Consider the following 15,749-nt stretch of genomic DNA (forward strand, 5'->3'; position numbering starts at 1 on the left):
ATAAACACACTGCTAGTGGTCACCTACTACTCCATACTGGAATCCATATGGATCTGACCTCTCAGTCCTCATCCTCAAAGAAAACCTGCACAACACCTTCAAAAAACAAGCCTGAGAGCTTAATTTAATAACTTTTCTAGATACTAATATACATGGACTGAATAGAGATACTGGATTTATGGGTTATTACAAAAATCTATAACTCACTTAACACCCTCACCCCATCTTCCTCCCCCCCCCCCGCCCCTTTCCCCCTATGACTGGAGAGGTGTTAACTGGCCACTTCACCTTGCATAGTCCCTGGACATATGTGTTAACTACTTATGCTTAACAATCTGTTCCACCTTGTGTTAAGCTGTGACAGTCTTGAGTACATTTCCCAGACCTGAAGATGAGCTCTGTGTAAGCTTGAAAGCTTGTCTCTCTCGCCAACAGAAGTTGGTCCAATATTACCTCATCCACCTTGCTTGACTAATATGAAAAGCAGTCCTACACTGTAGCCATTATCAAGCAAAACCCATTTAGGTGTGAAAAATTAAAAAAGTCATTCTTATTATATTCTCATCCCTAGATGTAATACATTTCACATTGGAATTAGATTTCTTCAAACAAACCATCTGCTTCTAAAACACACACACAATAATTCCTGTCAATTATATTCTACAGTAGCTATGAGATGTCAGCATTAATAAATTGACAGTGAAATACAAGAAGATGCAAATTAATTTTCAGCTGAGAACAAATATTAAACAGAATATTGTCTGTGTAGCTGTTCCACTCTTTCAGAACAGAGATTGGAACCCTCTGGCTGTTGTAACTGCACACTTGTTTCCTCAAGTTCATGAGGAGCCATTGCCTTAACCCCACTTCTGTTTCTTGTGACTACTGTGGAAAGAGAACTTGGAACCCTCTATCTTTTTCTTTTTGGTCAATTTTTTTCTTGGTAGATAAGCGCTTAATATTAATGGTGGTTTCATTTTACTGTTGTTGAAGTTTTATGGTAATGTTAGTCCTGTCCCACTATGTGGTCTAGACACACACATAAACAAAATCTGAGATAAGACTGAATAAATGAGTAAGGACAGGAGTGTGGATTTGTACTGACAGTCTTCTCAGAGCTAGAATTGCTAGGTAAGTAGCCTTTCTTCTTCTAGTGGTGGTCCCTTTATGTATTGTAAACTCTGGTGCACCTGCATGCAATGTGCCGGAGCTGGAAGATTTTTTTGTAGCAGTCTGTTGACCCGCGTGTGTCGCATGTTTTGCCTTGTGTGTCAGGCGAGGTTATATTAGGTTGTGTGGATCGACGCCTCTTCAGTTCCCTCTTACCGCCTCCTGGCCAGAGTCTGAATCCCTGTTCCTTCATGATAATAGCTTGACTGCAAGACCATTTTCATCCATTTGTATATAGTTCTTCTTTGTTTTTTTAGCTGTAAATAGTTGTTAGTATAGTGTACTTAGTTAATCTTCGTTGGACAAGAGACAGTGCTTCTGCACCCTCCTGGAGGAGGGTTGCCTGGTGGCCAGGATGAGGGTCCACGCAGTCATGGATACTGCGGATACATACTCCCATTGCCTCGCCACATGTGTGGTCATGCGCAGCAACTTTGGCTACAATCCAGCAGCTTCCCACAGGAGGTCAAAACCACAAAACAGGACCTCCCTTTTGATAAGGAGAAGCACATCTCCACCAAGGCAGATGAGTCCCTTCACTCCCTGAACTACTCAAGGGAGAAACTCTGGTCCCTTGGGATCCATATCCCATCACAAACAGCAGCGACATCCCTTCTATCCCTGGCAGTATGCATAATATCCACCCTACTATCACTGGCAACAAGAATTCCTGCGGAAGCGACATTGTCCACAGTGCCCCCAGGCTGCGTCCCCTGCCATGACCATCTCCTGCATCTTGATCCACCAACAGCCCAAGGCTCACTTTTGACTCACAAGTCGAGTGCTATGAACCCTCCCTGTCACCACTCTGGTCCCCCCAGTTGTCTTTGGGGGCCGTCCTGCCCTCTTCGCCCACAATTGTGGCAATATTGCCATGGATGGTTGGGTGCACCACAGATACTCTATTGAATTCCTTGTTTTCTTCCCCACATGGGGCACCCCTCAGACGCTTACTGGGGATCCTTCCTATCACTGCCTCCTACAAGAAGTGGCGTCCTTGTGGCAATGGACATCATGGAGCATCCAGATATCTTCAAGTCCTGCGGGAGCTCATCTTGTCCATTTGCAGATAATGCTCTACATCTTAATGAGAAGCTATCTTAGAAGCAATTTCTTGTTAATCCAGCTGAGTGTTCAGAGATCATATTTGTCACGTTATTCCTCTTCACTCATTTTACAGAAAAAATCCTTTTATCTTGCTGTTGTCTCCACTTATCGGAAAGAGGAGGCAGAAACTGTCCATCACCCTTGTTACACCTCCTTCATATGAGTCTGAAACTTTGGCTGTTGTCCCTAAAGAACAGTAGAAAACCAGGATTGTGATATCGTCACAAATGAATTCATAAAAGGAGTAGGAGATACCTTTGATCAAACAAAATTACTAGGAGGGAATTTTCCCTGGTAATACCTCACTCCTTTCCTCCTTCCAATCCATGGTACTGTGCTGATGTGGGAAGTGGTAAGACAGGAGGTTGGACATATTTGCTATCTGCAAAAGAGTACTTATCTACAAAAGAGAGGTGCCCAAGAGGAATGAGTTGTAGCTTATCAGGCAGAAATGAATTGGGGAGGAATTTTTTATTTTTCAGTTTATTGATCAGAGTTGTATCTGGGTGAATGTCCAAATTTTTAAGAACAATACAAAATTAATTACTTTGAAAGGGAGATTCTTAAATCTAAAATTTATCTATTAAAGCTCCTTCCCTCATACTCGTACAGAAACTTGAGAGAAGCTGGGCTTTACCCAGTACTCTGAAGGTCACCAGACTGTCCTTGTCTGTTAAATATAGTGGGCTGGTGTGCTGTAAAGCAAAGATCCGTTATTTTCTCTGGTCCCTGTACTGTGCAAAGTAGTGTTAAATGTTTGATGAACTGACCCCTTGTGAGGAATCATTTACAGCAGTGATCTCCAACTTTTTTTTTATGCCCAAGATCACTTTTTGAATCTAAGGGCAACCCAGGATCTACCCTGTGCCCCTTCCCCGAGGCCCCACCCTGCTCACTCCATTGCTCGCTGTCCCCCACCCTTACTTACTTTCTCTGGGTAGAGGGTTGGGGTTCAGGCTCTGGGCTGGGGCCAAGGTGTTCGCAGTGTGGGAGGAGGCTCTGGGCTGAGTCTGGGGCAGGGGGTTGGGGTGCATGAGAGGTGCAAGCTCAAGGAGGGAGTTTGGGTGAAGGAGGGGGCTCCGGGCTGGGGCAGAGTATTGAGGTGCAGGAGGGGATACAGGGTGCTGGCTCTGGGAGGGGGGTCAGGACTGAGGCAGGGTTTGGGGTGCAGGAGGGGGTATGGGGTGGTAGCTCTGGGAAGGGTCTGGGGCTTGGGGTGCAGGAGGGGATACAGGGTGTTGGCTCTGGGAGGGAGCTCAGGGTGGGGTTTCAGGTTCAAGAGGAGGTTTGGGGTGCAGAAGGGGGTATGGGGTGCTGGTTCCAGGAGGGGGCTGAGGATTGGGGTGTGGCCTCCTGCTGGGCAGCACTTACCTCTGGCGGCTCCCGGTGGGAGGCAGGTGTGGTGAGGCTAAGGCAGGCTTCCTGTCTACCCTGGCCTCACACTGCTCCCGGAAGGGGCCAATGCGCACCTGCAGCCTGAGCGCTGCCCCCCTCTGTAAGCATCGCCCCCACAGCTCTCCCGGCCAGTGGGAGCTGTGGGGTTTGCAGGCAGGAGCAGTGTACGGCGGGAGACCCCTGTCTGGCTGCGGGGCCTCGCTGGCTGCTTCCGGGACCAGCGTGGGGCCAGGGTAGGCGGGGAGCCTGCCTTAGCGGCAGCCACGCTACACTTCCAGAGATTGCAATCGACTGGGATATCCTCTAGGATCGACTAGTCACTGCAATCAACCGGTTGGTGACTACTGATTTACAGTGTACAGTAGCTACGGTATGTGCTATTATGAATAAGTAACCTTTTCCTTATGAAGATGCTCCCAGTCAACTATCACTGTTTGTTTTATGTAGTTATATGCTTTTTTGTGGTGCTCATCACTGTAGTTTCTGTGAGCATCTTGTAAACATTAATGAATATATAGATGGGGAACTGAGGCATTGAAAGATTAACGGTATGTCTACATTAGTGCACAAGAAGCCAGGGTATAGAACACTAGCCTGCTGTGCAATAAGTTTCCATATGGACCCTGCTACCAAACAATAGTGCAGTTTAACGTACTGCTTGTTATTTGAAATGGCAGTGTCAAAAATGCACCATAAACTTTTAGTGCATGGTAGCCAGGTCCACATGGAGGTTTACTGCCTGGCAGACTAGTGTCTATACATTGTCTACTGCTATGGATTCACACCCTGGTTGCTGCACATGGTTTCAGTATCGATAAGCCCTAAATAGTTTGTCCAAGGTCACACGAGGAGTCAGTGGCAGAATTAGGAGTTGAGCTGAGATCTGCGTCGCAGTTCAGTTTCTGAATAGTACATCAGAAGAAAGTTGTTCACTAGACGTCATTCTGCATATTACTGTAACATTTTTAATACTTAACATTTTCTTCCAGCAATTATTAATGTATAAATTTTTTTATTATTTTTAGCTAGTTATATAAAGTCACTAATTGTTTTGATAATGGGTACTTAATGTCCTTTGGTGTAGTATTGACGCTTTTTATTAACGCAAAGTTACAGTAAAACGTTAACATATTATATCATACATTACTTACTATTTATGCAGGATCAGGTTAATATTCAAAGAACCTGTCTTGCTGGATAAGAAGCTCTCCTCCTTTAGAAATTTGGCCACCCTTTTTAGTGTACTATAAATACTTATCCTCTCTTTGGAGCTTCTGTTGTGTATGTACTTGGTATGACATCTTTTCCATTGCAAAGACAGTCCATATTTTACTAGCCCACAATTTCATAAGAGAAGTCACATTTTTCCACTACAAAATAAATAAATTGTCTTTCTGTTTAAAATGAACATCCTTTCCTGGAGCATTAAGTAAACAGATTGGGGGATCTCTGGGAAGCTGGTATTTTTTTTATAAGATGAATCTGTTGAATTATCTCCTCCCCAAACTGTCTAATTCCGGGACACAACCACCATATGTCTAAGTATGTTCTTCTTTCCCCACAATTCCTCAAACAAGGTGCCTCCCCAGGAGCAAAACTGTGGGGATCTTAACTGGAGTCAAATGCTATCTATACAGTAATTTATAAAATTTTTCTTTGAGTTACATAAATTGAAGATGTACATTGTCTTTCCCATATGGAGACCCATTCATCCAGATCAATTTCGTTGTCTCAGGACTTATACACACTAGTGCTTACTTCGGTATAACTTAAGTCGCTCAAGGATGCCATCCCCCTGAGTGATGTAAGTGACACCGACCTAAGCACTGGTGTGGAAGAAGCTCTCCTGCTGACTTAGCTACTGCTGCTTCAGGAGGTGGAGTAATTATGCCAACTGGAGAGCTCTCCAGAATGTATAGTATAAAGCATCTGCACTACAGCTGTTCAGCTACGTCGGTACCCTTTGTTTTTGATGTTTCCATATGGATTTTAATAGCACATCCTGTCATGTCAAGGATACCAATAGGGATGAACTGAAATAAAAATCATCACTGTAGTATTTTGGCGAACTTCAGAGCTCACTTGGCATAGCACATAATTGGCATAATATGTCATATTTAGTTCCTCTGTTGTGTAGTTGGCCAACTGAATTGTAGTTTGTTTATTTTAAAAATCCATTTACTTGGTATTGTTTATTGCTAATTATCCAAACTTGAACATAATTAATTGCTAGTGAGATCGTAAAATAAATTCATATAAATTATCTCAATACCACTTTTATAGTAAACATAATGAAATATATTCATTTTTTTTCCTATCATTTTCTATGTCAGTTTAATGCTTATGAAAGAGAGGAACTAATAGTGCTCAGAGCTGTGCATGGTGTTTGCCAGTGCTATGCACAACCCCCCACAAATATCTTCCAGTGTAAATTAATCCTGACTTGTGTCCCTAATATTCTAGTCCTGAAGTACTCTAAATTGGTGATTGTTAATCAGGGTTCCGGGACCCCCCCGGGGGAGGGGGGAAGGGAAGCCGTGAGCAGGTGTCAGTGGTCTACGAGAATAAACCATAGAGCAGGGCCAGCATTAGACTCACTGGGGCCCAGGGCAGAAACCTGAATTCTGAGCCCTGGTACGCATGGCTGAAGCCAGCCCTGAGCACTTTAGCTTTGCGTAGCCCCCAGCAGTGTGGGGCCTGGGGAATCACTCTGCTTACTACTCATTAGCCCTGTCTTTTAATCTACTGAAAAACAGTTGTTGTGGCATGGGTGAGCTGTGAAATTTTTATAATAGGTTGTGCAGGGAAGGGAACACAGAAGGAAAAAGGTTAAGAACCCCTGCTTTAAATATTGGTCAGCTGCAGCAAGTGGCATGAACATATTTCTCTGTATTTTGATTTCTAATATGAAGCAGAACCTCCAGTTAAAACAAACAAACAACCCAACCAAAACCCAAATAAAAAGCCCCCTCCCCCCACCCCCAAACTGCAGACACTTTGAAATAGTGACTGATTTAGCTTTGGGATTGGTTTTGTCATATGTTCATGATAAGATGAGGTGCTGAGTGTGTCCTATTTCCTTGTTGGGGCGACTGTGATTCAGTACTGTATGGAGATTACTTTAGTTCACTTTTAGGCTGCACTTCAGAGAGGGAAAAACATATTTTATGCTGCTTGTAATTTGATGTCAATCATCCAATTATTTTTATTGCTGTTCTTTTCAATAAAGTTTATATTTTGCTTTCCTGGGTAAACATGTTTTTCTTTCACAGGGTGTCATCAGCCCTGCTCAGTCCTGTCAGCATTAATTTATTTTTTCATGCTTTAATACCAAATATTTTCACACATTTAAACAGAAAATGAAAAGAAATAAACTACACATGGTATATAGCATATATGGTACTAGTTGGTTTTAAATTTAAAACTTACTGCTTACTGTGCATATGCTTATATATAATATATACATTTTTAATATAGAAAAGCTGTATGGTGAGTTCCTGAGTTGGAAACTAGAAGACACACTCTCCCAGTTTCCCCTAAAACCTGGGAAGATTGCAACCTTTAATGTAAACATTAAAGTGAAGCTAGACTTCTCCTGTCAAGAAAACCTTCTGCAAGACCTCAGTGATGGTAAGTTACAAATAGGCTTGGCATAGTGTGATTTATATTTTGTTTTCCATTTGATTGCTAATATCAGTTTATTTTTAAGCATTATTTTAAATTTTTATCTATTTTAAATTCTCATAGTTGTGGAAAATTATAGGAGGGATTAGACACTATCGGGGTCAGACAATACTTATTTAATGATAGCAGACCTTGAGATTCAAGAAGTTACAACTTTATAACTGGTTTCAGAGTAGCAGCAGTGTTAATCTGTATCCGCAAAAAGAAAAGGAGTACTTCTGGCACCTTAGAGACTAACAAATTTATTTGAGCATAAGCTTTCATGAGCTACAGCTCACTTAATTGGATGCATGCAGTGGAAAATACAGTGGGGAGATTTATATACACAGAGAACATGAAACAATGGGTGTTACCGTACACACTGTAACAAGAGTGATCAGGTTTCAGAGCAAGTGTTAGTCTGTATTGGCAAAAAGAAAAGGAGTACTTGTGGCACCTTAGAGACTAACCAATTTATTAGAGCATAAGCTTTCGTGAGCTACAGCTCACTTCATCAGATGCATATCGTGGAAACTGCAGCAGACTTTATATATACACAGAGAATATGAACCAATACCTCCTCCCACCCCACTGTCCTGCTGGTAATAGCTTATCTAAAGTGATCATCAGGTGGGCCATTTCCAGCACAAATCCAGGTTTTCTCACCCTCCACCCCCCCACACAAATTCACTCTCCTGCTGGTGATAGCCCATCCAAAGTGACAACTCTTTACACAATGTGCATGACAATAAAGTTGGGCTATTTCCTGCACAAATCCAGGTTTTCTCACATTCCCCCCACCCCCATACACACACAAACTCACTCTCCTGCTGGTAATAGCTCATCCAAACTGACCACTCTTCAAGTTTAAATCCAAGTTAAACCAGAACATCTGGGGGGGGGGTAGGAAAAAACAAGAGGAAACAGGCTACCTTGCATAATGACTTAGCCACTCCAAGTCTCTATTTAAGCCTAAATTAATAGTATCCAATTTGCAAATGAATTCCAATTCAGCAGTTTCTCGCTGGAGTCTGGATTTGAAGTTTTTTTGTTGTAAGATAGCGACCTTCATGTCTGTGATTGCGTGACCAGAGAGATTGAAGTGTTCTCCGACTGGTTTATGAATGTTATAATTCTTGACATCTGATTTGTGTCCATTTATTCTTTTACGTAGAGACTGTCCAGTTTGACCAATGTACATGGCAGAGGGGCATTGCTGGCTGATTTAGAACAACGCTTCCTCAGCTCTCGTCCCCTAAAGCCCCTACTCTACTTGCGCTATATTGATGACATCTTCATCATCTGGACCCATGGAAAAGAAGCCCTTGAGGAATTCCACCATGATTTCAACAATTTCCATCCCACCACCAACCTCAGCCTGGTCCAGTCCACACAAGAGATCCACTTCTTGGACACTACAGTGCTAATAAACAATGGTCACATAAACACCACCCTATACCGGAAACCTACTGACCGCTATTCCTACCTGCATGCCTCCAGCTTTCACCCTGACCACACCACACGATCCATCGTCTACAGCCAAGCTCTGCGATACAACCGCATTTGCTCCAACCCCTCAGACAGAGACAAACACCTACAAGATCTCTGTCAAGCTTTCTTACAACTACAAAGCCACCTGCAGAAGTAAAGAAACAGATTGATAGAGCCAGAAGAGTTCCCAGAAGTTACCTACTACAGGACAGGCCTAACAAAGAAAATAACAGAACGCCACTAGCCGTCACCTTCAGCCCCCAACTAAAACCCCTCCAACGCATTATTAAGGATCTACAACCTATCCTAAAGGATGACCCAACACTCTCATAAATCTTGGGAGACAGGCCAGTCCTTGCCTACAGACAGCCCCGCAACCTGAAGCAAATACTCACCAACAACCACATACCACACAACAGAACCACTAACCCAGGAACTTATCCTTGCAACAAAGCCCGTTGCCAATTGTGCCCACATATCTATTCAGGGGACACCATCACAGGGCCTAATAACATCAGCCACACTATCAGAGACTCGTTCACCTGCACATCCACCAATGTGATATATGCCATCATGTGCCAGCAATGCCCCTCTGCCATGTACATTGGTCAAACTGGACAGTCTCTACGTAAAAGAATAAATGGACACAAATCAGATGTCAAGAATTATAACATTCATAAACCAGTCGGAGAACACTTCAATCTCTCTGGTCACACAATCACAGACATGAAGGTCGCTATCTTAAAACAAAAAAACTTCAAATCTAGACTCCAGCGAGAAACTGCTGAATTGGAATTCATTTGCAAATTGGATACTATTAATTTAGGCTTAAATAGAGACTTGGAGTGGCTAAGTCATTATGCAAGGTAGCCTGTTTCCTCTTGTTTTTTCCTACCCCCCCCCCCAGATGTTCTGGTTTAACTTGGATTTAAACTTGAAGAGTGGTCAGTTTGGATGAGCTATTACCAGCAGGAGAGTGAGTTTGTGTGTGTATGGGGGTGGGGGGAATGTGAGAAAACCTGGATTTGTGCAGGAAATAGCCCAACTTTATTGTCATGCACATTGTGTAAAGAGTTGTCACTTTGGATGGGCTATCACCAGCAGGAGAGTGAATTTGTGTGGGGGGGTGGAGGGTGAGAAAACCTGGATTTGTGCTGGAAATGGCCCACCTGATGATCACTTTAGATAAGCTATTACCAGCAGGACAGTGGGGTGGGAGGAGGTATTGGTTCATATTCTCTGTGTATATATAAAGTCTGCTGCAGTTTCCACGATATGCATCTGATGAAGTGAGCTGTAGCTCACGAAAGCTTATGCTCTAATAAATTGGTTAGTCTCTAAGGTGCCACAAGTACTCCTTTTCTTTTTAAGAGTGATCAGGTAAGATGAGCTGTTACCAGCAGGAGAGCGGAGGGGGGGGTGGGGGGAAGGAACCTTTTGTAGTGATAATCAAGGTGGGCCATTTCTAGCAGTTGACAAGAACGTCTGAGGAAGGGGTGGGGAGTGGGGGAATAAACATGGGGAAATAGTTTTATTTTGTGTAACAACACATCCGCTCCCAGTCTCTATTCAAGCCTAAGTTAATTGTATCCAGTTTGCAAATTAATTCCAGTTTACCAGTCTTTTGTTGGAGTCTGTTTTTGAAGGTTTTTTGTTGAAGAATTGCCACTTTTAGATCTGTAATCGAGTGACCATGGATTTGGATTTTTTGACCATGGGATGGTGTTCCGAGGAGGAGTGCTAGGCAGAGATGGGCTCCACCTAATGAAGAGAGGGAAGAGCATCTTTGGAAGCAGGCTGGCTAACCTAGTGAGGAGGGCTTTAAACTAGGTTCAGCGGGGGAAGGAGAACAAAGCCCTGAGGTAAGTGGGGACGTGGGATACCGGGAGGAAGCACGAGCAGGAGAACGCAGAAGGGGAGGGCTCCTGCCTCATACTAAGAAAGCAGGACAAACAGAACGTTATCTCAAGTGCCTATACACAAATGCAAGAAGCCTGGGAAACAAGCAGGGAGAACTGGAAATCCTGGCACAGTCAAGGAATTATGATGTGATTGGAATAACAGAGACTTGGTGGGATAACTCACATGACTGGAGCACTGTCATGGATGGATATAAACTGTTCAGGAAGGACAGGCAGGGCAGAAAAGGTGGGGGAGTTGCACTGTATGTAAGAGAGCAGTATGACTGCTCAGAGCTCAAGTATTAAATTGCAGAAAAACCTGAGTTTCTCTGGATTAAGTTTAGAAGTGTGAGCAACAAGGGTGATGTCGTGGTGGGAGTCTGCTATAGATCACCGGATCAGCGGGATGAGATGGACAAGGCTTTCTTTCGGCAACTCACAGAAGTTACTAGATTGCAGGCCCTGGTTCTCATGGGAGACTTCAGTCACCCTGATACCTGCTGGGAGAGCAATACAGCGGTGCACAGACAATCCAGGAAGTTTTTGGAAAGTGTAGGGGACAATTTCCTGGTGCAAGTACTGGAGGAACCAACTAGTGGCAGAGCTCTTCTTGACCTGCTGCTCACAAACCGGGAAGAATTAGTAGGGGAAACAAAAGTGGATGGGAACCTGGGAGGCAGTGACCATGAGATGGTCGAGTTCAGGATCCTGACACAGGGAAGAAAGGAGAGCAGCAGAATACGGACCCTGGACTTCAGAAAAGCAGATTTTGACTCCCTCAGGGAACTGATGGGCAGGATCCCCTGGGAGAATAACATGAGGCGGAAAGGAGTCCAGGAGAGTTGGCTGTGTTTTAAAGAATCCTTATTGAGTTTACAGGGACAAACCATTCCGCTGTGTAGAAAGAATAGTAAATATGGCAGGTGACCAGCTTGGCTTAACCGTGAAATCCTTGATGATCTTAAACACAAAAAAGAAGGTTACAAGAAGTGGAAGACTGGACAAATGACCAGGGAAGAGTATAAAAATATTGCTCAGGCATGCAGGAGTGAAATCAGGAAGGTCAAATCACACCTGGAGTTGCAGCTAGCAAGAGATGTTAAGAGTAACAAGAAGGGTTTCTTCCGGCATGCTAGCAACAAGAAGAAAGTCAAGGAAAGTGTGGGCCCCTTACTGAATGAGGGAGGCAAGCTAGTGACAGAAGATGTGGAAAAAGCTAATATACTCAATGCTTTTTTTGCCTCTGTCTTCACGAAGAAGGTCAGCTCCCAGACTGCTGCACTGGGCAGCACAGCATGGGGAGGAGGTGAGCAGCCCTCTGTGGAGAAAGAAGTGGTTCGGGACTATTTAGAAAAGCTGGACGAGCACAAGTCCATGGGGCTGGATGCGCTGCATCCGAGAGTGCTAAAGAAGTTGGTGGATGTGATTGCAGAGCCATTGGCCATTATCTTTGAAAATTCAAGGCGATCGGGGGAGGTCCTGGACAACTGGAAAAAGGCTAATGTAGTGCCCATCTTTTAAAAAGGGAAGAAGGAGCATCCTGGGAACTACAGGCCGGTCAGCCTCACCTCAGTCCCTGGAAAAATCATGGAGCAGGTCCTCAAAGAATCAATTCTGAAGCACTTAGAGGAGAGGAAAGTGATCAGGAACAGTCAGCATGGATTCACCAATGGCAAGTCATGCCTGACTAATCTAATTGCCTTCTATGATGAGATAACTGGCTCTGTGGATGAGGGGAAAGCAGTGGACATGTTGTTCCTTGAGTTTAGCAAAGCTTTTGACACTGTCTCCCACAGCATTCGTGCCAGCAAGTTAAAGAAGTATGGGCTGGATGAATGGACGGTAAGGTGGATAGAAAGCTGGCTAGATCGTCGAGCTCAACGGGTAGTGATCAATGGCTCCGTGTCTAGTTGGCAGCCGGTATCAAGTGGAGTGCCCCAAGGGTTGGTCCTGGGGCCGGTTTTGTTCAATATCTTCATAAATGATCTGGAGGATGGTGTGGATTGCACCCTTAGCAAGTTTGCAGATGACACTAAACTGGGAGAAGAAGTAGATACGCTGGTGGGTAGGGATAGGATACAGAGGGCCCTAGACAAATGAGAGGATTGGGCCAAAAGAAATCTGATGAGGTTCAAGAAGGACAAGTGCAGAGTCCTGAATTTAGTATGGAAGAATCCCATGCACCGCTACAGATTAGGGACCGAATGGCTAGGCAGCAGTTCTGCGGAAAAGGACCTAGGGGTGACGGTGGACGAGAAGCTGGATATGAGTCAACAGTGTGCCCTTGTTGCGAAGAAGGCCAATGGCATTTTGGGCTATATAAGTAAGGGTATTGCCAGCAGATTGAGGGACGTGATCGTTCCCCTCTATTCAACATTGGTGAGGCCTCATCTGGAGTACTGTGTCCAGTTTTGGGCCCCACACTACAAGAAGGATGAGGAAACATTGGAAAGCATCCGGCGGAGAACAACAAAAATGATTAGGGGACTGGAACACATGACTTATGAAGAGAGGCTGAGGGAACTGGGATTGTTTAGTCTGTGGAAGAGACGAATGAGGGGGGATTTGATAGCTTCTTTCAACTACCTGAAGGGGGGTTCCAAAGGGATGGATCTAGACTGTTCTCAGTGGTAGCAGATGACAGGAGGAGGAATAATGGTCTCAAGTTGCAGTGGGGGAAGTTTAGGTTGGATATTAGGAAAAACGTTTTCGCTAGGAGGGTGGTGAAACACTGGAATGCATCACCTAGGGAGGCGTTGGAATCTCCTTCCTCAGAAGTTTTTAAGATCAGGCTCAACAAAGCCCTGGCTGGGATGATTTTGTTGGGGATTGGTCCTGCTTTGAGCAGGGGGATGGACTAGATGACCTCCTGAGGTCCCTTCCAACTCTGATATGCTATGACCACAGAGATTGAAGTGTTCTCCGACTGGTTTTTGAATGTTATAATTCTTGATGTCTGATTTGTGTCCATTTATTCTTTTACGTAGAGACTGTCCAGTTTGGCCAGTGTACATGGCAGAGGGGCATTGCTGGCACATGATGGCATATATCACATTGGTAGACGTGCAGGTGAACGAGCCTCTGATAGTGTGGCTGATGTGATTAGGCCCTATGATGGTGTCCCCGGAATAGATATATGGACACAGTTGGCAACAAGCTTTGTTGCAAGGATAGGTTCCTGGGTTAGTAGGTCTGTAGTGTGGTATGTGGTTGCTGGTGAGTATTTGCTTCAGGTTGGGGGGGGCTGTCTGTAAGCAAGGACTGGCCTGTCTCCCAAGATCTGTGAGAGTGAGAGGTCGTCCTTCAGGATAGGTTGCAGATCCTTGATGATGCGTTGGAGAGGTTTTTGTTGGGGGCTGAAGGTGATGGCTAGTGGCGTTCTGTTATTATCTTTGTTGGGCCTGTCCTGTAGTAGGTAACTTCTGGGTACTCTTCTGGCTCTGTCAGTCTGTTTCTTCACTTCCGCAAGTGGGTGTTGTAGTTGTAAGAATGCTTGATAGAGATCTTGTAGGTGTTTGTCTCTGTCTGAGGGGTTGGAGGAAATGCGTAATGCTTGGCTGTCGGCAATGGATCGTATGGTGTGGTCTGGATGAAAGCTGGAGGCATGTAGGTAGGAATAGCGGTCAGTAGGTTTCCGGTATAGGGTGGTGGTTGTGTGACCATTGCTTATTAGCACTGTAGTGTCCAGGAAGTGGATCTCTTGTGTGGTCTGGTTCAGGCTGAGGTTGATGGTGGGATAGAAATTGTTGAAATCATGGTGGAATTCCTCAAGGGCTTCTTTTCCATGGGTCCAGATGATGAAGATGTCATAAAAGTAGCACAAGTATAGTAGGGGCATTAGGGGACAAGAGCTGAGGAAGCGTTTTTCTAAGTCAGCCATAAAAATGTTGGCTTACTGTGGGGCCACCCTCACTCTCAGAGATCTTGGGAGACAGGCTAGTCCTTGCTTCCAGACAGCCCCGCAAACCTGAAGCAAATACTCACCAGCAACCACACACCACACTACAGACCTACTAACCCAGGAACCTATCCTTGCAACAAAGCTTGTTGCCAACTGTGTTCATATATCTATTCAGGGGACACCATTATAGGGCCTAATCACATTAACCATACTATCAGAGGCTTGTTCACCTGCACATCTACCAATGTGATATATGCCATCATGTGCCAGCAATGCCCCTCTGCCACGTACACTGGCCAAACTGGACAGTCTCTATGTAAAAGAATAAATGGACACAAATCAGATGTCAAGAATTATAAGATTCAAAAACAGTTGGAGAAGACTTCAATCTCTCTGGTCACTCGATTTCAGACCTAAAGGTTGCAATATTAGAACAAAAAGACTTAAAAACCAGACTCCAACGAGGTACTGCTGAATTGGGATTAATTTTCAAACTGGATACAGTTAACTTTGGTTTGAATAAAGACTGGGAGTGGATGTGTCGTTACACAAAGTAAACGTATTTCCCCATGTTTATTCCCCCCCGCTTCCCCACTCTTCCTCAGACGTTTTTGTCAACTGCTGGAAATGGCCCACCTTGATTATCACTACAAAAGATTTTTTCCGCCCCCCGGTCTCCTGCTGGTAATAGCTCACCTTACCTGATCACTCTTGTTACAGTGTGTATGGTAACACCCATTGTTGCATGTTCTCTGTGTATATAAGTCTCCCCACTGTATTTTCCACTGCATGCCTCCAATGAAGTGAGCTGTAGCTTACAAAGCTTACACTCAAATTTGTTTATCTTTATAACCGTTAAAACACAAAGTGTCTATATTGCCTGTCAGAATATACAAAGTAAATATCCTTGAATCAAGCTCTAAGTTCTAAAGCAGTATTTTTCTTTCTTTGCATATCTATAAATTTCATTTATTATAGATGGACATATTTTTCTTGTTCTGTGTGTGTACAGTGAAATTGACCTTTACAGTCATTTACTGATGAAAATCTAATTCTTCCAAGCCTAGTTACAAACTCCTCTTCTGCTTGGAGTAAAGTGTTTTATTTTGGCAAACGTTTCT

General features: G+C 44.1%; 1 protein-coding gene across 3 annotated transcripts in view; it reads left to right on the top strand.

The window, feature by feature from the left end:
- Positions 1 to 15,749, top strand: part of TRAPPC9 (trafficking protein particle complex subunit 9) — an 831,265-nt gene that overhangs the window by 170,228 nt on the left and 645,288 nt on the right. For all 3 annotated transcript variants that reach the window (XM_073330054.1, XM_073330052.1, XM_073330055.1), the window contains exon 16: positions 7,150 to 7,302. In XM_073330054.1, the coding sequence (XP_073186155.1) occupies positions 7,150 to 7,302 (153 nt within the window). The remainder of the gene's footprint in view (positions 1 to 7,149; positions 7,303 to 15,749) is intronic.

Source organism: Lepidochelys kempii, chromosome 2, assembly GCF_965140285.1.
Source record: "Lepidochelys kempii isolate rLepKem1 chromosome 2, rLepKem1.hap1, whole genome shotgun sequence".
In the NCBI taxonomy this organism is placed as follows: Eukaryota; Metazoa; Chordata; order Testudines; family Cheloniidae; genus Lepidochelys; species Lepidochelys kempii.